We start from the raw sequence: 23,166 nt of genomic DNA on the forward strand, positions 1-23,166 counted from the left end.
AATGGCACGAGGGAAAACCCTTTCTTCTAGAGCAAGAACAGGTGGAACATCATAGATGACACCGCTCCCGCAAAATACCGGGGAAAAGACCTGTGCCAGCCACCCAATTGTGGGAATCCATCTAATGTTTAGACACAGTCTTCCTTAGCGTTAGCTTAGACTCTAATCAAGATTTATTATTATTATTATAAGATATATTATTATTATAAGCAACTAATTGCGACTACAAACCACTACTTTGGAAGGTTCCCGGTTTTTAATCCCTGATGGGAAGTGTTTCACGGGAGCTACGGGGGGTACCCAATCCCCACGGCGCGAATGCGATACATTGGGTGGACTTATTTGATTGGATTTTGATTTTTATTATTGGATTATTACTATTATGTATTTTGTGTAACGGGGTCCTCTGGTCTTAGGCCACCTATAGGACGCTAATTGATTTTCATTCATTCATATTACCGGAATCTTTAATTCTACCAACAGCTACATGAAAGTGGTGGTTGTACAAAATTAATAAAGAGTCAAAGTGTATGTTCAACTGTACAATGTTAGAAGGACTACAGTATTAATGTTGGACGGGCTCGAAATACAGACGATTCATTAATATCAAATAGTATGAGCAATAACACAGGTCAAGGACAGGGCGTACAACGATGTCCGAGTATCTCAGTCTGGTTAAGGATTGGACGTAATGATAGACTACAACAGGTTTACAGAATAAAACGGTGAGGAAAAGAAAAGAGACTGACTGGGGGACTAACTGGGGGATGGTGACTCTTTATAGGAGCAACTCAATTGACTTGGAAATGATTGGATATGATGATTCCGGGAAGTCTACCTCCGAACATGTAATCTGCGTACTGGCTAAATATAAATTTCCAACGACGCCACGATGCAGACATAGTCAAGGGCGTCGAAGCAATGTTGGCCAATGCAACAATGTTGGAAGTCAAATAACAATTATAAAGTATATCTGATCCTAATTTATACGAAAGTACAAGGTTAGACTCCGAAGTGTCTACATTAAAGACGGTGAGGAAAGGAAAAGAGCAAATAGAGGGAATCGTGGCTTTTATAATAGCGATTGACTTCGGGACGGAGTTAATGTGTTCCGAGGAGATAGCGCATTCCTAGGAGTCTACTTTTCTGACACCCAACAAACAAGACGACGATCGACACCTGGCATTGACAGCGATGATCTGATGGAAAGCACAGTCGCATACCTGGAGGACCGCAACGACATTTTGTGAGCGGATTTCTTTCTCAGATCGCAGCTGTTTACCTCAAACGTGGATTACGGAAACTATCCCGTGATTCGACGGAAATTTGGAAGATGCATAACTGTTAACTGAGCAGTGACCAAAGTTCAAACACCAACCGAACTCCGACCATGCGTTCGAAATAATGGATCAATTACTCGCAACTGCTGGAGTCCACAGTTAATTATATGTCAGCTGACATTGACACACCTCTTAAGAAGGTTTTTACTTATTTCGACAACGAATACAACCGCGCCAGAGGAGAGAAAGCAGAGGCTGTACTCGGACTTCTCATTGCTGTTATGCCCACCAATTTTGCAGAAATGGAAAGCTATTGTAATCTGGTACTCATTCCGAGGCCATATCATCCATGATAGTCAAGTCGATCCTCTACCAGAGAAATTCGCTTGAAAGTGCCCATATATCACTTGGGAGGACCAATTCAAAATCGCCTTCTACATGTATTCACGATTTGGGAACAACCCAAATGTTTTAACCCAAATCAAGGAGAGACCACCGCAGAGCCTGGTGGCATTTAAGAATCTATGCAAGGACCTGAACGGGGGATTCCCAGCACAGATGTTTGTGTTTGAGTACAACCTTCCCCAACTCATTCGCGAGCTACTGGGCAAAGACGCTGGTCCATTTATTAGGGTTAGCAGCGCCCAAAAAACCCCGTCTCGTGGAAAATTACCATAATAAGAAGAAGTCTAAGACGCCATTTTTCCACCAATAGGTGATGGACATCTCTGTTCGGGAGAAATTTGTATATATGAACGAATGAGTGCACCGATTAAGAAATTTGCGATAATGGGAGGTAGCAGAAGTGCGATTGGTTGGATGCACTACCTTTGGAATGAAACGCATACGACTCATGATACCGGTAATGGATGGAAAAATCAACAAAAGCCAATGAGTATGGGAATCCATAAGTATTGTCAATCTCTCGGTCGTTCTTCCTACTTCACTCAGCGCGCCAAAAGGCAGTGGGGTTTGTTAACAATGCCATAGTCTATATCACGAGAAACTTGATGACCAAACGCGCTAAAGCCCTCTAGTATACCTGTAATAATAATAATGATTCTATAATATAGTTATTTTAAGTCGTGGTCTTATATATAGGATCTTAAGCACAACAACTCGGCAACCTGGACTAAATCTGCAACTGATCCGGGAGGTGTAGGCTTGTGCATTTGGGAATGTAAGAAGACAGAGGGACTCAATTTTTTGCAAACTATTTTTGCTGGTAGGAATTTTTGAAAGAGGCGCTTCGAAATGAATTGGGCCTCTACGGCTGCTGTCATCGTTAGGAGGCGCATTTTTCATTGCTGTGAACAAGGTTGTCGATGGGGAGTCCAAGGGGTTGCATCCAGATTATTGGACGACGAACCGTGCTGATGCATGAACACAGAATGCGCTGTAGATGATCACACCACTGCTAGTCTACTTTGTCCATTATATGAAATGCATTGTTTTATTTCTGGCATTAGTACTGTAGCCAAAACAATTCACCAGCATATTTATTTTTTGCAATTTTTAATGGCATGTTCTATAGGCCTATGATTCATATCTTCGAGAATTTTTGAGATGTCTCGGGTTTCGAACTTCCAGACCTATTAATGAAGTAACTCAGGCCTCGCGGGGGATAATAAGGGCCTATCAGCCCCTTGGTAAACCCGAGACCAGTAAATTCTACGTATATTTGTAAGACACATACAATATTATCTTTGATACAGCAACAAGTTCACTTTCATATCAAATGGTCCCGCAGATGACATACGCTTCCCAAAACTGATTATATATTTGTCAAAGAGAATATATACCGGTATTCTAGCGCATGCATTAACACTATGCTAATGCCGGAAGATGCTGGGCCTCAACTTTACCCTGACAATCACCTCGTAGGCCATGAGAATAATCGGTCTTTCAAGATGCAAATCCTGTTACTCTGTCATCATAGTGAGCATAATTTTCGTGAATCACCTAAAATGGATATACCGGTAATGAATGAAAGAATGAATGAACAAATTAGCGACCTTGGGAGACCGAGGCCGGAGACAGTACTTAAATGCAGATACATGTTATCGGTGGTAATTATTCCTTTCAATGTCAATTCGGTCCCCTCGATTGCACCACATTTGCCTAGTTCTCTCGAATAAAATGGATATAAAAATGAGGACGATTTTTTTGTACTACCGTTTCCTAGGTACTGGTATTTGTTGACGGAGATATAGAGTTCTATCTCATAGACTACTGAAGAAATTTCAAAATTGCACCAGATCAACATGAGGAGCGCCTCGCAATCTATTCATTCCCATTCTGCAGCCAATTAACTGCTAATTCATGAAACACACCAAACTTTGCAAAGATCAACTTAAAATATATATACAACATGCCAATTGAAGTAATAAACAGAAGCAGGGCCTTAAACACATTAAATGGAAAGCTGATCAAGGGATATCCTGTCAAAGGACCGGTGCCTGGTCAGCGGCTGCAACCTATAATACCGCTCATGGCCATCTGAAGACCTGCCGCCAATCCACCATTTCTCCGTAGGTGTGCCCGATAGTGAGCTGTTACTATTTCGCCTCTCCGAAGCACTGTTATAACTCCACGCCGATCCAGGAGATGTTCCTGTCACTCCCTGGTTGCCCCCTGCAGTCTGAATGCTCGTGCTACTGCTATTATTAGACGCTTCTATGCTCTGTGGTTTGGAGGGCTGCTGCTGCCAGGAAGATGATAGCGAGGTTGATGAAGATCTCTGGTGATTCCTGGGCTGCTGCTGATTGGAGTCATGAATCACCGTCGTCGAGCATGGTATTTTCTGCGCAGCAGCAGTAGAGCTGGAAGAAGACGAGGAGGATGCCTTGGATATCGCTCGATTATTACTGCTGCTATTTACTGAAGACAGGTTGCCAAATAGAAAGGAAATGAACGGTCGTGCTGTAGGCATGCTATTGAATATTCGGTATTACCTTAAACACAAGGGATTGAAACGCAATACAAATGAATACACACGGGAGGGTACGATATAAAAACAGAAGTCACCTAAGGCTTCAAAGCTGGGCGAAATACAACAGTTTTTTTCCCCTGCACGCTTATGCCTTGATAAAGCACCTCGTATGCCGTCTCGCGATAAGGAGAAGCAGCAAACAAAAGGCCGCCTCCATGCGCCCGGCGGGGGACGCGTCGGGACCAACCGGGGCCGGCCGTCCGACTTGACTAATTAACTACTCCCAGTTAAGTTAAGTTGGGCCAATTGAGGCAGTCGTTAATTGAGCGAAAGAAGTGGACCCTTCACACAGGATTGACGGCTGACGGTTGACGTTGAAGGCTGACGATTGAAGGAGAAGCCATGAGCAATCCGAATGGCGTAGGCGATCCATGTCTGGTGGGTATCCTGTTGACTATAGTGACGCACTCTGGCCCGCAGTTTGTGTGTAGCTACCCTCCAGTACCCGATGCGCACGATGCCATAGCCAAGGCTCACTCCAAGATGCAGGACTCTGAGCTGCTGTCAGAGAGCTCTGAAGGCGAGGAGAACATATCGGACTCTGAAGACGACATGTTCGCTATAAAGGATGATAGTGATGATACTGGATCGGTCACCGAATCTGTCGAGACCGGTGAGTACGGTGCGCTTCCTGGGGCTTCTGAGTCGAGTAGCACCCTATCTACCGCCATTGTCTCTCGTGACGGGCGAAGCTCATTGTTAGATCGCCTAGACAAGTCTAAGCAGCAACAACAGCAGCAGCAGCTTCGTCAATCGCTCCAAACTGACTCTCATGAGGACTTGGAGAAGACCATTGAGGATGATGACAGCAGAAGGTCGTCTGTAGCGCATGGGGGTGATCCTTCAGACCAGAATGACGATGGCTCGAGTTGGAAGAAAGCGCTGGGATTTGATGTGGACTTTTTAGGCGAATTGCTCTCTCCGCCCCAGAGCATGTGCAATACGCGGTTTGAAATGACGGTGGACGATTTGGTGTTTCTTGGGATCCCAATCCATATCCAGCAGGACGGCCAATGGAAAAGGAGGAGGCCGAGAGCAACTACCAAGAGCCACGGGTCGACATTAATTGGCAAGAGCCAGAAGTCGCGTAGTAGCGTAGGCGGGAGCGACCAGGCTTCCAAGGAATCACGTAGAAAGAGTTCAACCGATTCCGCTGCCACAGCCAATGGAACTATGGTTAATGAGCCTGAATGGAATGAGGACAGTGAGATCGACGAAGAATATGAACGCAGCGAAAGTGGAGAAGACGAAGAAGAAGAAGAAGATGATGAAGAAGAAGATAACGAAGGTGGAGGGAGGAGCAGAAAGAACTCTAACATTGCTGATTATACCGATCCAAGATCTCCAATGCGTATGTTCCATGTAACCTTTGTCATGAACCCGCCAGTGACAGAATACAACGTCAGACTCGATGAGATGTACCACTTTGTACTATTGAACTTCGTCCGGAGCTTGCGGTACGAACAGGCGCGTTCTAATTACGTTTGGCAGGAAGTGGCGACGATGCTCCACCTGAGAGACAACGCACAGGTGGAAAAACAATCAGCGATCCAGCTGTGGAACGAAATGAGAACCAAGTCTACTCTAGCGGCGTCTATTGAACAGCTCTACGAGGCTGTTTCGAAGTCGGATATTGCTAATGTTGTGCTCAATGGCCGGTTGCGATCTTTCCAGATCCCCATTGAGAATGTCTTCAGCACTATGCCACCCATTACCGACCCTTACAAAGGCATTGGGTTCCTACAAACGATTGGGCCGTTTGTTGATACTTCAGAAGTCTCTGCCATGGGATTGACGCAGTACTACGCAATCTTGCTTCTTGACGAACCAGAAAGCATTATCCGTGATGTTCGCGCTGATCCATATAGCCCGCTGGCGGCGTTTATCCGCGAGATTTCGCCCACGGAGTCTATTCAAACTTTAGCAGCGTCTAGTGGGCTTACCGTGAACCAGATCATTGAAATGACTTGCAATCTCATTTACTGGCGACGGGCAAGGCACATTCTGCCCATCCATCACCGCAATGTATACATAGTGTCGCCCATGGCTCCAATTGCGCAGATGCAGCACTATATGGCCATGTTCAAAGACCGGTTCCCGTCCATGCCCTCACTGCCGCGAATTCTGTCAATGCTTTCCACGGGCAAGCCTCGCAGCTTTTCAGCGCATATTCCTTCGCGGGACCATCGAAATGTTTACATGGTGGCACTGGGGTGGCTCATGCGCTATGGGTTTGTTACGCAACTGCGTACATTTGCGTGGCTCAAGGTGTCCAAGCGCATCAAGCAAACGGTTGCCCAGGAAGAAGAGATACTCCAGGAGGAAATTGCCACTCGCCGAACCAAGAAGAACGCCGACCGTAGCACTGACAACACGTCCAAGCGCGAGCGCGAGGACTCTACGGCTAACAAAGCCGCAACCAAGGTTACAACAGGGTTTCACGCGCCCAAGGCTACTGTGCAGTTTAAGCTAGATGTCGCTAATGACGATGATGAAGATAACGATAACGACAACGACGATGACGACGACGATGATGATGAGGATAATGAAGAGGCTCTGGGGACCTCGAAAAGGGACGTTACGATGGACGATCTCGAGGAGGACACGATTTTGCTAGAGCCAGACCGAGCGTCTGCGATTCAGAGAAAGTGGATGGCCAAGATGATCGAGGGCAAGTCTGCGGATGTCCAGGCCAATTTCTACAAAATAGTCAAGTATCTCAATGGTGTGCACACCATGGAGAAGGCGATGGTTTTGGAGGGCCTGTCGAGACAGGAGATGCGCAGGGTCATCAACGCCTTGGAAGAGCATATCATGGTAGTCCGACATTGGTAATTTTGCCGGGTATTTCTGTACGTTATATAGTTCTCTTCGTCAGACACAATGCCTCTTAGCAATTCGTTCTACGTCTACTGGCATTAAAGGGTAACCCGCTGTATCGTTTCTGGCATAATGCAGGGGTCAACTGAATGATCAACAACTAACTTGCTCGAAACTAAGCTTCTAGCAATAAAAATTAACTCCACATCATGGGAAGGAGCCTATCTAATCTCTAGGGGAAGTGCAGTCCGGGCCCTCCAGTTCCCTGCGATACCTTGAGTGGACGCAATTTGATATCGATAGACTTTTATTTGCTTAGCTTTATGTATTGAGACCCCGCAGGTCACTTATAGGACAATAATTGAATGAATGAATGATTGATTGAATGAATCAAAGACTAAATGAATAAATGGATGGATGGATGAGTGAATGAATGACTGGATGAATAAATGTACTGTAATATAAAATACCAATAGAGAGTCATGATAAAAGAGTGAATGAACAATGAATGAATAAATGAAGTAAGGTAATACAAAAATACCAATCCAGAGTCATGATTCACCAATAATAATGACTACAGGAAGACGGGTGGGTAGTAGTGTATATGCAAAAAAGTACCAAATGACAAGCCTAGACCTCCATCTCTGCGGCGGGGTTCTCTAGATCGGAATCATACTCCTCCGGGTCGCTCATCTCGCTGTCGGACGAGGACGCATCACCATGGGCGGCAAAGTCCTTGCTCGAAGCATACCGCTTGACGTACTCTCGCACTTTTCGCTCGTATCCTGGCGGGTCCCGCAGCAACAATGCCGATGCTTCACCATTGAGCGGGTCCGCCGGGTTAGGATACCGCAACAACTGTGGCAGGAACGAATCGAAGATGTTTATCATATCTGCCATTCATTAGTCAAATTCTCCAAAAAAAAAAGGGATGTCTTACCAAACATGGGGCTCCAGGTCTGATTGATCACGTCTAAGCACACCGATCCACTCAACTCGTCGATATTCGGATGGAATATCTTGTTCACAAAGCCTATTGAAGGCGACTTATACGGGTACTGGTCGGGCAGCTCTACATGGACCTTCCACACCCCTTCCTCAAACGGAGCTATTCCGGTTAGTATAACCATTAATCATCCATCACAACTCATCACATACTTTCTTGCGGGCCCTTAAACTTGACGTTGAACTCTTGCCTGATTAAATGTCAGCTCTCTAACCCAATTATTCGCAGTTTTGGACACTTACATGCTGTCGTTGACCAAATTCACCTCATACTCGCTCATCATGCTAACCAATGTCAGTTCCGCCCCTCTTCCGGCCCCAGGCTCCCACTTACAGCTTCATGACATCGGTCTCTATTCGTCTCTTAGGGGAACTAGCGTATATTATTAGCCTTTATCGCCACTCCTATGCCAACTTAATACCCACCTCATCGTGAAAAAAAACCGCTTCAAAAAATTACTGTGTCGTGTATGTTTCTAGGAGAGATCAGATTGTGAACCGCTCTCTATCAATGGCTCCCCCCCCTTTACGCCTGGCAACTTTGTCGCAGAACAATGACAGCAGGCGGGGATTTCCCCGTTTGATAAGGTCCGGCCGGAGGGGCGGCAGCCACCACCAATAGCCGCAGTCTCACCACCTCACGCGGGCATCACCTTGCCGCACACATGACGTGAAGCTTGCTATATGGCGATATGGCGCCAATCTCTGCGGTCATGCCCAACAAAACCGTGACCATCGGCACGGTCACTCGGGCCACCTTTGCGGCTGAACTCGGATAGCCACTTTCCGGCATATGTCACACAGCTGCTTATTAAGCGCTGAATAAGCGCACCTTCTCCGCGTAGCGGACCCCAGGGGGGTTTGGGGGGCTGGCCCCCCAAGTAGTAGTGGAGTACACTTTTGCGTTAATGGGGGGCTAGCCCCCCAAACCCCCCTGGGCTCCGCTTCGCGGAGGTTTCTCGCATAGAGTGGATTCGTAGATATCTCCGCGTAGCGGAGCCCCAGGGGGGGTTTGGGGGGACTGGTCCCCCCAAGTAGCAGAGGAAGTATTATTCGTTAAGGATATCGAGGGCTAGCCCTCGAGCTCCCGTGGCTCCGCTGCGCGGAGAAAAGGGGGTACATGTTGGGGGAGGTGGTTTCACGTGACCGCGCCGCACGACGCCGCACAAGATGGCGATGCGTGCGCACGGAATGCCCCTCCGACGGGCTTAAACGGCGCATGCAAGCCAGTAGAGACCGCAAAGTTCAACCCTGGGGAGACGTGTGGAATCAAATGGCAGTGGAGGAGGACCTATCAAAGCCACTGCAGCAGCAGCAGGAGAAGGAGGAGGATGCAGTGGATGTGAGTAGCCTGGAGGCTCCGCCGGTCCCTTCGTCCCCTTCGAGGGTCGTCAAGAAGCGGAGGGGTACGCATAGTCATTCGAGGTCGCGTAATGAACTGCTCGAGACGCTTCCAGCCAGATCTCCGGCGCAGATTTTTCGCAATTTGCTGGCTCTCGAGCAGAGTCTGCGTATTCAGTACACGGAGGTGGCCCAAAGCCGACGAAAGCATTTGCTGTTCTTTTGCGTGCTGTTGACGGCGATTGCATACTTCCACTATTCTGTGTTCTTCTCGCCCTCGATCTACCGGCTGTTTTCCTTTTTGAACAAGGTCGGCCTCGTCACGACGGTTATTATCATGGGACTGTTTTACCTGACAGGGCTTTACCATAAGACGTTTGTTGACTACCCGCGGTTCTTGCACACGACAAATAAAGGGCTGAGGCCGTTCAATGTCAAATTGGTACGTGTCCACCGCACGTGGAGGGAGTCTTTGATCGCGCTGATATGGGACCCTGCGTACTCGTGTCGTGAGGGCGGGCTGGTTAAAATCGTGCTCTCGCCGCGGTCGTTCTCGACAGAGACTATAGAAGGGTGGGAGATATACCGCCAGGAGTACTGGGAGAGGGAGTATAATAGAAGACTTAGACGCAAGCTGAACCCTGCGCCCAAGCGGGTTGCTAAACCTGTGAAATAGTACCATAATTTTCTAGGGTGCAGTGACGATAAGACGATATCACGATTATGACGACGAATGATGATAACGATATTTGAATATGGCTTTGTTAGATGTTCAACCTTTATTGGTTTAGGAAGGACGTGCCATATAATACTTAATCTTGGAAACGTTTAATTACGAGGGTTATAGTGGAACGCTGCCATATAGGGTGGAGCCTACTAGCGGTTCTCTTGACCCTAGTTACAGTATTAAAAATTCTATTTATCCAGCGGTATTGCATTTTTACTTCTGCTGATAACATATTACCTCTTTATCTCTACTGTCACCATATTCCCATATTACCTCTACTGTTACCTCATTACCTCAGGCACTGACAATTCTATGTAGCTAATGGTCCTACTACTTTGCCACAGGGGTAAATTGTCAGTTCCAGCTCACATTCCATGCTAAGAGCCTCGTCGGCAACGGGTTACGGCTCATTATGTTGAATGACTTTAACCGATTACTAAGAATTGCTCAATTATCTACTGGCATCTAATTTTTCACTAATATCTGATAAGATTCATAGCGTTGGTACATTAATAACTACATTTATGGAACGATCCAGCATATTGCGGCTTACTCAATGACTTTTAGCAACCTCATTATATTAGTAGATTGAACTAACGGGTTGTTTCCTATTGCGACTATTCCTTATACTCCAGAAGTTAATCTTAAGAACTGCATGTTGACTATCACAACTGAATGCACCATACTGTTTGAAGGGTCGCCGCTGAAGAATAGATTCAAGCCGAGTGACACTCTAGAGTTAGTGAGACAATATGACGGTTATCACCTTGACTATTGAATAGCCTTGAAGGGTTAAATCAAGAATCTATCAATTAAAAAGTTCATTTATTCGGAGATATTGATTCGAAACTCCTACGACCACGGTTATTATCGACTGGGACCGTTGATTCCAACCTTGAATGTGATTTGGGTCCAAATACTACTTCCCTCTTTCTTCCAAAGTCAATTGATACTTAACGCAGTGTATTACAGTAATAGTACAAGTAGCATGTGAGGCAACACAGTTGATGTGGTGGGGAAGTGATGGGTGGGAAATTATAAATAGAAGGCCAATTTCCCTGAATCTACCGGCATCATAATAACTAGTCCGTGACAAGCGTAAAATGACCCCTCTCAACCATTGACCCAAAAAGCTACCAATAATTTTTCTACATGAACCTGCAAATAGATTAAATAGCTAACCCTCCTCTTTAGAACTTGTAAATCCCGGGAATCTAAATGGACGTTTATAAGGCTGATAATAAGTAATGCCCAGTATAACAAGCGCAACAGAACCCATGCCATTACAACCTAGTCGTTAGCTACAAGTTCCGTCCTACATATAGGCACAACAGCATGTACGGGTTCCGATAATCAAAGTGCCTATTTTACGGGTGATGATGCAGGTCGGATCGATGAGATGCCGAGAGAACCCGCCGTACGTCATTGGGTCCGAAGCAAAAAAATCCGAAACCCGCGCCGCTCCGACCAACGACGCAACGCCAAAAGAAAGAATCTTTTCTCCACTGCTCGGACAGTGATAGGTGGAAGAAATGGAGCCAATTTTCACTCCAATTGTAGACCCTAGGCCCAATTCGGGCGAGGGAGTGGACGCCCAGAAGGTGTTCAACGAGGTGCCACGGTACGAGCGCCGGGCGCGCACCGTTGAATACAAGGCGAAGCGCAAGCTCGAGGAGCGCCAGCTTGCCAATTCGTGGATGGCGTACGCGCTCATTGTCCTATGGCTTGTCGTACTCCAGACGGCCGGCGTGGCCTACTTCACAAAGGGGTTCCTGCTGACCCGGCCTGTCTTTGAGGAGAAAAGCGTCTGTTCGGAGAACCCGCTTGATCCCGCCCTGAAATTCGAGTCCGGGTGCTGGTCCGACAAGACGTACGACAAGGCTGTTATCTTTGTAATTGATGCGCTGCGATTCGACTTTGTCGTGCCGTCGCCAAAGCTCTCCCTGGAGTACCACAACACTTTGACAGTGCTCCACGAGTACGCAGAGAAGTACCCCCAGCACGCCCTGTTGACCAAGTTCATGGCTGATCCGCCTACTACGACGCTCCAGCGGCTCAAGGGGCTGACTACGGGCTCTCTTCCGACGTTTATTGATGCTGGATCGAACTTTGCTGGTACTGAGATCGAAGAGGACAACTGGATCGCGCAATTGACGACTCTGGACAAGACAATTGGGTTCATGGGCGACGATACGTGGACTGCGCTGTTTGGTAGGCACTTCCTGCCCAATATGTCTCACCCCTTCGACTCGCTGAACGTGTGGGACCTCCACACCGTAGACAATGGCGTCATTACCAACCTGTTCCCGGCCCTCGAGCGGTCTGACGAGTGGGATGTGCTCATTGCTCACTCTCTGGGTGTTGACCACGCTGGTCACCGGTACGGGCCCAATCATCACGCTATGAAGGACAAGCTGAGGCAGATGGATCAGGTGATCCGAGACGTTATTGACAAGATTGACGACAGGACGCTACTCGTAGTCATGGGCGACCACGGAATGGACTCGAAGGGAGACCACGGCGGTGATACCCTGCCAGAGCTGGAAAGTACCCTGTGGATGTACTCCAAGAAGGCCAATTTTGAGCGAATCAGCAACCAGAACGCGCGACACCTGTACAAGTACACTATTGACAACGATAATGTGCGAACCGTAGACCAGATTGACCTGGTACCAACTCTGTCGCTTCTGCTTGGGCTGCCTATTCCGTACAACTCGCTGGGTCTCCCCATTATTGAGGCATTCAGCCACTCGCAGCATGACTACATTAACCAGCTGACAGCTGCTCAGATCCGCCGCTACCGAGCCAACTTTGACGACACCCCAGATACTGCGTGGTCCACTTATGAGAAGTCCCTCAGTGCTTCTGTATCCCGGACTGTGTCTGCCCAGAAGTACCAGAAGGACACTTTGGCCGAACTGCGAGAAAAGTGGGTCAAGTTTGACATGAACGATATGTACATTGGCATTGGAATTCTTACTGCTGCCTTGCTGGTTGTCGTTTCGTTCTATGCTCGTGCCGGGAGCTTCAAGTCGCTCACCATCCTGAAATTCATCTCGCTGGTGGCTGTTGTTGGAGGAGCTCTCGGACACGTCTACGGTACCTACTCCAGCAATCCCAAGCTCTACACGAGTCTCCTGGGTGCTGCTATTGGCATTGCTGGTGGCTCGCTTCAGATGGTCGGCCGATTCGTTGCAACCAAAGGCTGGAAGCCCGAGTCTCCATGGACCGTTCTGGCCATCGTTTTTGCGATTATTCACTCTGCTGCCTTCTCCTCCAACTCGTTTACTATCTGGGAGCCACAGATCCTTCAGTTCTTGCTGGTCACGTTTGGCGTTGTCACTTTTGCGCTCTCTTTCCGACTCGACAACGTCAAGGGCCGTACCTGGGCCGCCTGGCACTCTGCTGTGTTTATTGGTCTTACCAAGCTGAGCTCGATGATGACTTTGTGCCGTGAGGAGCAAGGAGGCAAGTGCTTCACTACTTTCTATACCGAGCTTTCCTCTGTAAACCCGCCAATTGCCCTTGCCGCCTTGGTAGCTGCGACGTTCATCCTGCCCCAGATCATCAAATCGTTCTACCAGACGAGCGCCAGTTACCAGGGTTCTGCACCAGTATGGATTGGCTTTGGTTTGCGAATCATCATGGTAATCGTCGCTCTTTACTGGACTCTTGATGGTATTGAGACTTACGGATGGAACAAGGGAGCTGAGAGCACTATCTGGACTGCGGAACGACTTCAGACAGTCAAGATTATCCTGGCCCGGATTGTTCTTGGTGCGACCCTTGTGGCTGCTAACTATGCGTGGTTCATTGGCGGAGCCCTGTGTGTGCAGGTTGAGATGAGAGAAGCCCAGGATAGCGGTCCTCGTGCCCTCATCATGGGATACTCCAATGTCTACGGTACTTTCTACATGCTTGTGGTACTCAACTTCTTTGCTGCATGCCTTATCGTGTCCAAGCCATATGCCGGCGTCATGCTTTCGGTGTTGATTTACCAGATCCTCACCTTGCTCGAATTGGTTGATCTGTTCAACCTGCGACGAAGCCCTCTGCCACCGGTGGTTTTGGACCTTCTGGGATCGTATTACTTCTTCACCACGGGACACAATGCCACTCTTCCAGCCATTCAGTGGGAGATTGGGTTCGTGCCAGTGACCACTATTACCTTCCCTCTCACCCACTTTGCTATCTTCCTTAACACTTTTGCTCCGCTTGTGCTTACTGTGTTGTCGGCTCCTTTGGTGGCCATTTGGAAGGTCCAGCCATCCAAGCATCCGATTGGTTTGCACTCGTTGACTGTTTCTTCTACTTTGGCGACCGTTGCATACTACTCGCTCACTACTTTGATCTCGATGGTGTCTACGCTGGCGCTCAGACGGCATTTGATGCTGTGGAAGATCTTTGCTCCGCGATACATGCTTGCGGGCATTGCGGTAGGTGCCGCCAACCTCGTTGGTGCCATTGCCGTTGCCCTCAGTGGACGATGCATTTCTTACATTGACTCTATCTTTGGATAATCATTTTGACATATATCTGTATATTAGTAATTTAATCTCTATCCTAATTCCATCATCTAACACCCTGGGTTATCGTAGGTAAGGAGCTACCGTAATTGAATCATACTAAAATCGCTGCACCAAGACTGGCACGCTTCGCCTAAGCACTTTAACCAATTATTACCGACATTACCGTACTAATTGAAGTACTGGGAATGGTCGAATAACTAAATATTTCGAAATAGGGAATAATAAATTATAATAAATACAGGTGGTACATGAATTATTAGCCCAGGTTCAGTACATCATTCAAGTCAGTATCGTTCTGGTTGCCCATCGTGATGTCCCCATCCCCCTTATGATGGGCCTCGTTTAACAGAGCCTCCGCATGATTGTCTAGTGCCATTGGATCGTTCAGCTCAAAATCATCCACCTGGTGGCCATTATCTTCTGGAAGTGGGGTCGGAGCCCGCTTTGGCTCAGGCAGCCCCAACTTTGGATGAATCCTTTTTACTCGCTCCTTAGTCACAACAGAGCTGCTAGTCAGCTCCTCCAGCTCCTTCTCCAAATCCTTCTCGGCTCCCTCAGGGAGTGTGCCAAAGCTCTCCCTCAAGTATACAGTCTTCGTCTTGAAGAACTCCTGCTTGGCATCCTCGGGCTGCCCCTGACTCTCCTGCTTCTCCAGCTCAGCCACCTCAGCTCCCAGCTCTGATAGCTTCTTCTCCAAACTCTTGGCGTCCTCGAACATCCACCAGCTTTCTGCACCGTCCTTATCTGCCGAGGGAAGCACCTTTGGCGGGATGATCTTGCCCGTGTCAATGGCGTTTCCGAGAACCAGTTCCATCCACTCATGGTGCCGGACGTATCGCACACTCGCGACATCCCGTAGCGAAATACCGTCCATCTCATCTCCCTGGCCCCCGAGCTCATCTACCTCGTCTCCGTACCCTGGCAGAGGCCGCGCCGGGGCAGTGTGCTGCTGGGCCTCGCCTTGCATCGGAGGCCGCCCGACAACCTGCCGTGGATAATTTCCCTGTGGCGGCATACCATGCTGAGGCATTCCCTGTGGTCCTCCCGGTGGCATCGGCCTATACGACATTGCTCTGGAATTGATTTGAAGTCGCGTCTCTAAAACGATTTTTGTTCGCTCCTGTCGTGAACGAACCCCCGACGACACGCGCCTTTTAATTTTTTCGTTTTGCCGTTGGGACATTCGCGCGGGCTCGGAGAGCCGCATTTAGTGCGGCGTCGCATATTTGTGGTTGCAATTGAACGGCCAAGCTAGTGATTGAAGTTCACATGAGATTAAAAATTTGGAGGAAGGGCACTTTCTTGAATACTTGTGGTACATGTTTTTTTATGTTCAGTAGTAGAAGCTGATCGATTGAGTAGTATTAGTCGATTGAGTGACAGGGAGAGTTTCCCTTGGGCAGCGAGTCTGGCCTACCGACGCGGGCAGGCAGCCTCCTCAGAACGCCTCACTATGTACAGTACAGTTATCATTTGATTTATTTACCATATTCATGTTAAAAAAAATTTGATCACATTCATTTAAGAATTTACACAGGTGGTAGATATCCGCGATCCCGTGTTGAAGTACGTTTTCGATTATAAGTTATTCTCTCGTTTTCTTTTTGATGTGTACTACCGTATATGTACAACTTTTCAACTCACTTGAACTTCAGCTCTAACCAGTTATATTAGATAAGGACAACTACTGAAGAAGACACACTCCTCTGTCAGGTCTTCAACCTTGGACTATCTGGGTGAAAGCTGATATTTTTTTTTGCTATTCTAAGGGATACGGAACATACGATATTCTACGGACCGCGACTGTATTACTATTAGGTGACTTTGCAAATGATGGTAGAATACCAATCCAAATTGCTTCAGAGTATGAAAGCACAGCCAGCCGCTAAGACCCGTAATCAGTGGAAAAATGATTACCCTCGTAATCCACAGAAACATCCCAGATTTTTAGTGGACCAAATGCACCACAGCTCTATCGAATATCCCCAGTACAACATCTGCTACTCGATCAAGCACTACTTAAACAGTTTTCCACCCGAGCTTCGCAACGACCAACTGGAATTTGCGACGGTCCTCCAAGACAAATTCCTTGAGTTGCCACTGTCCGACCTTGCTCAACTAATTCAAACTCATCTTCGACACACTTGTGTGGTGCTTAAGAATGCATCGACTATGAAAGCTGAAGGAGCAAGTGATGGCGCAGAAATAACACAGAATTTGCCATCTTCCACTCTTCCAGAATGGCAGCAAGTTCTCATTGAACACATTGAGAATTATCAATTCAATGTTATTTTCCTCGGAGCTCTCCAAACGCTTAACGGATACATGTCTGTTCACTGCATTCCGTTAAAGACTTACCTCGTTATGATCCATGCCTTGTTCACTTATGCCATCAAACTCTTGTCTAGTCCAGACAAATTCGAGTTGCATATCAACGCTGCTTTGGGACCCCTCTTGTGCCAGTTTCCCCAAACTTGGATTTCATTCCTTAACGGACATTTCCCTGAATTGAAATTGGAATGCCTCAATCTTCGGGCTATGTTGAAACTCATCCAATGGTTTGACAAACACCTGCGAGACTCAAAGGGCGTTGATTCCTCCCACATACAATTTTTGGAGGTTGACACCCTCCTACGCTTCCCTACTGGAATTCGATTGAACTGTGATGATCCCTATAACCGTGCCCCGAACAATGCTGACCAGATGGTTGGCCAAGTGCTTCTGGCCCGTCACCTTGGAACCTCCGAATTTGTCAATGACCCCGCGCATATCGCTGAGTTGGTAAAGCTCATGAAGGGTGATGCCATTGTCCATCCCAAGGCCCAGTCTACCAGTACTCAGCAGGAACCTATTAATACTCAGCAGGCACCTACTGATACATCACCTACCGAGACTAAGCAGCCACTTGCCAATAGACCGCAACCTACTACCAAGCAACCACCTACCCATACTCAGCAGACACCTACGAAAACTCAGGAGCCACCTACCAAAACTCAGCTGCCACCTACCAGCATTCAGCAGCCACCTACCAGCATTCAGCAGCCACCTGCGAACAGTCCGCAATCACCTGCCAATAGTCCGCAACCTCCTGCCAATATCCCACAGCCACCTGCGAAGATTCCGCAGCTAGGTACGAAGACTCAGCAGCCTCCTATCCATACTCAGCAGCCTCATACCAGGACTCAGCCACCTACCAGGACACAGCAACCATCTGCCAATACTCCGCAGCCACCTGCCAATACTCAGCAACCACCTGCGAAGACTCAACTGCCATCTACTAAGACTCAGCAGCCACCTGCCAAGACTCAGCCACCACCTATCAAGGCTCAGTCGCCACCTACCAAGACTCAGCAGTCACCTGCCAAGACTCAGCAGCTACGTGCTAATAATCCGCAACCACCTACCAATAGTCCGCAACCACCTTCCAATACTCTAAAGCCACCTGCAAAGACTCCGCAGCTGCCTACAAAGATTCAGCAGCCTCCTATCAAGACTCAGCAGCCACCTACCACTCAGCAGCCGTCTACTAAGACTCAGCAGCTACCTGTCAAGACTCCACAGCCACTCACTAAGGCTCAGCAGCCACCTGCCAACACTCCACAGCCACCTACCAAGACTCAACAGACACCTACCAAGATTCAGCTGCCACCTGCTTTTATCGTCAGTGCCAATACGGCGCCTGCTTTTGCCTTCAGCTCCCACTGCAAATTCTGTGGAAGCGCTCATCACCGGCTTGAATATTGCTCTATCGTTCAACATTGTTTGGACAAAGGTTATCTTCGAAACATAGACGGTTACCTCATTATCACTAATATTGGGTGTGTCGTTTGCTTCACCCCGAAGATGCCCTATATCCAAACCAAGCTATGGAGCGACAACAGCCTTGTCCACTACCGCGCGGATACCAAAGTCATCTACGATGACGGTAAATTTCTTTTTCCTGCAGCTCTTTCAGTTGCATGGAATGGAGCTAAAGCATTTGAACCCCTTAGTGGAATTGACAATCGCATACAGCCCAAGGTTATCCTCTACGTTGAGCCACCTCCTTTTCACTTCCGTTCCAACTGCAATTTCTGCGGAAGCCCTGAACACTGCCACAAATATTGCTCTATCATTAAATATTGCTTGGACAAAGGTTATCTTCTAAAGGAAGGCGGTTCTCTCTTTTTTGCTGAAAGTTGCGGTGCCGTTTACTTTTCTCGGAGGAAGCCCTTTATCCAGACCAAGTTTTGGGACGCCAACAGCAACAGCTCTATCCGCTATTGCGTGACTACCAACCGTATCTACGACGGGCTCGAGTGTCTTCATCCTGCAAGACTTCAAACTTCATGGATGTGATTGCAAGCACGTTCATCTCTCGTCTGAGATGTTTCTCATACTCCCCATTACTCTCATCAGAGGATGGATGGATATTTTACCAAAGCTCTTACACTCCAAGCCGCTACCCACGGTGTCTCTGAGGCTCGGTCTAACCTCCACGTTTCTTAAAAACAAGATTGTTATGAGTCTAAACTATAGACGAAAAAATCCATTGCTTCGGTTCATCCCGAGAGTTATAATCCTGTCAAGCGTTCTTCAAACTCAGATCCTGTTGGTCAGAATTATACAAAATGATAGCAATTGGCAACAATGCTTATCGTCTGTATCAATTGCGTCAAAATGGCGAAAGGTTGAACGACTCAAGCTCTATCCTTGAGAAGAGTTCAGCCACTCGAGACATTACCAGCTTTCTACTGTATCGTCCTGCGGCAACTCAGGAGCTTGTGTCGAGTCAAAGCGATTCTAGTACACTATTCTCCCATTACAAAATTGGACCACATGTTTAGGCGATACGTGCCGTATATATTGGCGGCTCGCACGCTCCTCAATTGATGAAATTCACGTTTTATATTGTAGAAATCAACCATTATTTTTTTTTCACAATCTCTTTTCAGCGATATTACTTCGATATTACTTCAATTACCCGGTATACTTTTTCGCCTCAATTGAACTTCACCCTTTTTGCCACACTACGGAAAGAAAACGATTTAATCCGTCGCATTCTCGGTTGGTTCTTCAATTTGGTTTGAGTTGATATTTTTGGCACACAAAATAGACGAATAATCATTCTATGGAACTAGATTTCTCGTTAAGTGAAGCCTTCCGATCTACCGCGCGCGTACTCATACTTGGGCTTCGAGGCGCGGAGGTAATTGAAAACCTTGACAATCAAAGGATAAATAGATCCTCCAAAGAACATTGCACGTAGGTATAATAATCATTAGATTAATGATGTTAATTTAAAGCCGTTGCCTAGACGAAGGATAGCAGTATAGCATAGCCACAGTTCATCTGGGCTAGGCAATGTCTATATTACTAGAGGGGGATGGTACAAAGGTATCACTGGTATCTACTGCACTCTTATCACTTTTCAATAAATTAAGCACAAAACTTGAATAAAATTAATAATATCGGTAGTCGTAACGCCGGCTTGAATTGTTTCTGGGTGGGAGATGGTGAGGTGGTGGAGGTGGTGGTAATGGCGGTGGTGGATGGCCATATCGCTGCTGGTCATGCTCTTCGTCTCGCCAGTCCGCATACGGTGGGCGCTCGCCCCGGTAGTAGTCAGGAAGCTGATGGTGCCGCGATGGTGGCGGTGGAAGTGGCGGAGGAGGAGAAGAGTGTCTGTAGCTCTGATGTGAAGGATGAGGCGGCAACGGAGGAGGCGGCAACCTATAAGGGTCGTACGAATAGCGAGTACGCGACATTGAACGCGACGGAGTAGCCGTTTTGCTTCGAGTCCCACCCCTAGTAGTCGGCCGACGGCCCCGGTAGTCCCCATAACTATCATCGCGATCTTCACCATAAGGCGGACTATAGCGCTTAGACGCAGAATGTGAGTGTGGCTGCATAGCATAGTCATCGTACGAAGAACCATTGGAACCACGCGAAAACGGCTTGTCCCGCCGCTGCTTGCCACCACCCATAGCCGCAGTGCCGGCCTCTACTGGGTCCTGGCGCATCTCTCCTCGGTCGATAATGTCCAAGTCCTTGTCACGAAGGAACGCAGTGAGTGCCTGGATAACGTCCTCGAGGCCGACTGAATGCTCCTGTGAAAAGGAAAGTACAATTCGGTGGAAACGGGCACCACCCTCTCCATCATCCTGGGGAGCCGCAAACACCTGGGTTTCGACGTTGAGAGCAATGCGGAATGGCGCAATGATCTTAGCGTAGAACTCAGGATTGGTCTCGGTTACAATCTCTTCAAACTTGTTGGAAAAGGCAATCTTGAACAAATAGTCTTCCGGCAGAAGCGCCTTTACCATACGAGAAGCGTCTTCACTGGTATTTCCAAGCCCTCTAATCTCAATGAGGTCGTTTTGGTCGACATTGTCCGCCTCTTCTTCGGGGAACATGATGATAGTGTTTGTTTTGGACTCCACTTCGTGGATAAACCCGCATCGCTCGCTTAACAAAATTCGGCGATGGGACCGCGACAGGTGGATAAATGTGTTCAAGTGCTCCTGACCGCGCAACTGCACGGTTTCAAGAAGCTCCTGTTTGGCAGAGGGTATATTTTTGGCGTTCTTGGTAGGGCATCGAACGAGAACATTATCGGGACGGATATGCGAGAACCCGTTAGGGTGAAGGTCGTAGCCGTTGCTGAACTTGATAAAAACGTTGTACTTGCGCATGATGGATTGGATCGTCGAGCCACCGGCGCCAATCACCTGCTTGTGGTATGTTTCTGGGATATAGAACGACATTTCCGAGGGCAGCTCGTCTTCGAGGAGCTGGATGCCTGCGGCAGCCGCTGTGTAATCGTCTGCAGTCAGGTTGATATAGAAGTTGTATTCGTTGAAGGGTAAGAATTTGATCCACACGTTAGCGTTGTTCATGATACGGATGATTTTGCCGTTTTTCTTGCCAGCAATGAACTCCCGCTGGTCAATTGACAATTCCAGCCGGAACCTCACCTGGTGTTGGTAATTCTATCACATAAGTTAGTATTCAACAGACGTCCAAAAAAAAAAAGGTATCACTTACGCCCCAAATTGGTAATGATTTGATCATGCTAGTGGCTCTTTTAGTATCGCTGCGGAATCCCACGATATCAAACGAGGTATTGTCTGCGCAATATATCGTCGCACCGGACGCGGCAGTAATCTTATCGAGGAATTCAAGGTCGGTATCAATCATGGGCTGGGTTAAAACGCCTCCTTCCTGGGGCTGGCCCGTGTGGATCCAGTAGCTCGACTGGTAGAAGTCGGTCGAAAGCGCCATCAACTCGGCTATCGTCTTCTCGACCGAAAGTCCCGTGACACCCTGGACGCGGACCAACGATCGGGCCGCTCCCAGGTAGGGCAGCTGGATAAACGATCCGTACTTGGCCATGATGTCTTTAATCTTATTTTGCGATCTCAGCGAGAGTAGATCGATCTTAGCATAAGAGATGACGCAGTCCTTGAGGATAGGCTTAGTGCGCCTCAAAATGTCCTTCAACATCGCCTTGGCTACAATGACATTAGCCGAGTTCTGGCCGCTAATGAAGATTTCGTTCCAGTTGCGCGGAGGCTGCGGATCGCTCTCTGCCATCTGGGACGCAAACAGCTCGGGTGTCCACTCCGGCATGTATATAACAGTATCGGTCTGAGACTCAACGTTCTTAAGATTACCCTTTTTCGGGCCACATACCAGTGGCTGTAGAGATAGATCGAGCGGCATTGAGTCGACAAACCGCCCGCTCAGATCATCCAGCAAAATGCGTACCCTCGTATCAGCAAGCGCGATGGCGTCTTGATCGCCATAAATCAGTATATAACATGGCGACGAGCTTTTAGTCTGGGCTAATGACGAAACACGGTCTTCGCGCACTACGGAAGGGTCCTGGTATCCAATACCCGGCGAGGGGAGCTTATCAACGAAATCGGTCACAGCGACCGCTACGTTACAATACTCAGCAATCTCATCCAGCCCTAAGCAGAGCCGCGAATTTAGTTGCTGCCGATTACTCGACACGTCTTCAAACACAGTTGTGCCGTCTACGGCAATGGATCGCCTGGCGACTTCAAAAAAGGCCCTCAGGACACTCGTCCTGTCTACGGTGACCTCCTCCGGAGGGCCTGCCAGAGTCACAGTCAATGTGTGCTCCATAATGCGCTCCTCGTTGAGCCTGGCGCTCACGTGCCGGCTCACTTCATCGTCGTTAATGCTAGCGACTACCTTGCGCAGAGCTGGCAAGCAGTCGGTCACTTGCTTGCCGTCCAGCAAATGATCAAACGACTCATAGTGCGCGTCTGCGTCTCTCCAGATCGTGCTTTCACGCACAGGAAGCGCCTCGAAGAACACATGCTGGTCCGCTCCCGGCACGGGTCTCGTCAGGTAGGTATACTTGAGCGGTATACACAGGGTAGAGTGCGAATCAGGCATGGTACTCCTGATATTGTTTGCTCTTCCGCGATCCTTCGACTTCAATGACCTCTCACTTGGGCA

The 23,166-nt window shown here is 48.1% G+C and overlaps 8 protein-coding genes across 8 annotated transcripts; 4 read left to right on the forward strand and 4 right to left on the reverse strand.

The window, feature by feature from the left end:
• Window positions 1-3,693: 3,693 nt before the first annotated feature.
• Window positions 3,694-4,212, reverse strand: TRVA0_058S00100 (uncharacterized protein; the record flags this gene model as incomplete). Its single annotated transcript, XM_076687426.1, has 1 exon — window positions 3,694-4,212. One exon carries the CDS (start codon window positions 4,210-4,212, stop codon window positions 3,694-3,696), a length of 519 nt encoding a protein of 172 aa, XP_076538318.1.
• A 543-nt stretch (window positions 4,213-4,755) lies between these two features.
• Window positions 4,756-7,107, forward strand: NPR3 (Npr3p; the record flags this gene model as incomplete). Its single annotated transcript, XM_076687427.1, has 1 exon — window positions 4,756-7,107. The coding sequence occupies one exon, from the start codon at window positions 4,756-4,758 to the stop codon at window positions 7,105-7,107; it is 2,352 nt and encodes a 783-aa protein (XP_076538319.1).
• A 615-nt stretch (window positions 7,108-7,722) lies between these two features.
• Window positions 7,723-8,528, reverse strand: UBC8 (E2 ubiquitin-conjugating protein UBC8; the record flags this gene model as incomplete). The annotated part of the gene is made up of 6 exons (XM_076687428.1): window positions 7,723-7,985; window positions 8,033-8,200; window positions 8,251-8,288; window positions 8,341-8,382; window positions 8,432-8,470; window positions 8,524-8,528. 6 exons carry the CDS (start codon window positions 8,526-8,528, stop codon window positions 7,723-7,725), a joined length of 555 nt encoding a protein of 184 aa, XP_076538320.1.
• An 842-nt stretch (window positions 8,529-9,370) lies between these two features.
• Window positions 9,371-10,114, forward strand: SPO7 (Nem1-Spo7 phosphatase regulatory subunit SPO7; the record flags this gene model as incomplete). Its single annotated transcript, XM_076687429.1, has 1 exon — window positions 9,371-10,114. One exon carries the CDS (start codon window positions 9,371-9,373, stop codon window positions 10,112-10,114), a length of 744 nt encoding a protein of 247 aa, XP_076538321.1.
• A 1,583-nt stretch (window positions 10,115-11,697) lies between these two features.
• GPI13 (mannose-ethanolamine phosphotransferase GPI13) lies at window positions 11,698-14,685 on the forward strand (the record flags this gene model as incomplete). Its single annotated transcript, XM_076687430.1, has 1 exon — window positions 11,698-14,685. The coding sequence occupies one exon, from the start codon at window positions 11,698-11,700 to the stop codon at window positions 14,683-14,685; it is 2,988 nt and encodes a 995-aa protein (XP_076538322.1).
• A 265-nt stretch (window positions 14,686-14,950) lies between these two features.
• TRVA0_058S00210 (uncharacterized protein) lies at window positions 14,951-15,661 on the reverse strand (the record flags this gene model as incomplete). The annotated part of the gene is made up of 1 exon (XM_076687431.1): window positions 14,951-15,661. The coding sequence occupies one exon, from the start codon at window positions 15,659-15,661 to the stop codon at window positions 14,951-14,953; it is 711 nt and encodes a 236-aa protein (XP_076538323.1).
• Window positions 15,662-16,233: 572 nt separating this feature from the next.
• TRVA0_058S00232 (uncharacterized protein) lies at window positions 16,234-19,032 on the forward strand (the record flags this gene model as incomplete). The annotated part of the gene is made up of 2 exons (XM_076687432.1): window positions 16,234-16,260; window positions 16,369-19,032. The coding sequence occupies exon 2, from the start codon at window positions 16,525-16,527 to the stop codon at window positions 19,030-19,032; it is 2,508 nt and encodes an 835-aa protein (XP_076538324.1). The 5' UTR covers window positions 16,234-16,260; window positions 16,369-16,524.
• A 1,103-nt stretch (window positions 19,033-20,135) lies between these two features.
• Window positions 20,136-23,103, reverse strand: TRVA0_058S00254 (uncharacterized protein; the record flags this gene model as incomplete). Its single annotated transcript, XM_076687433.1, has 2 exons — window positions 20,136-21,665; window positions 21,721-23,103. 2 exons carry the CDS (start codon window positions 23,101-23,103, stop codon window positions 20,136-20,138), a joined length of 2,913 nt encoding a protein of 970 aa, XP_076538325.1.
• Window positions 23,104-23,166: the final 63 nt, after the last annotated feature.

This window comes from Trichomonascus vanleenenianus (assembly GCF_965637985.1).
Source record: "Trichomonascus vanleenenianus strain CLIB 3782 genome assembly, contig: TRVA0_058S, whole genome shotgun sequence".
Taxonomy (NCBI): Eukaryota; Fungi; Ascomycota; class Dipodascomycetes; order Dipodascales; family Trichomonascaceae; genus Blastobotrys; species Blastobotrys vanleenenianus.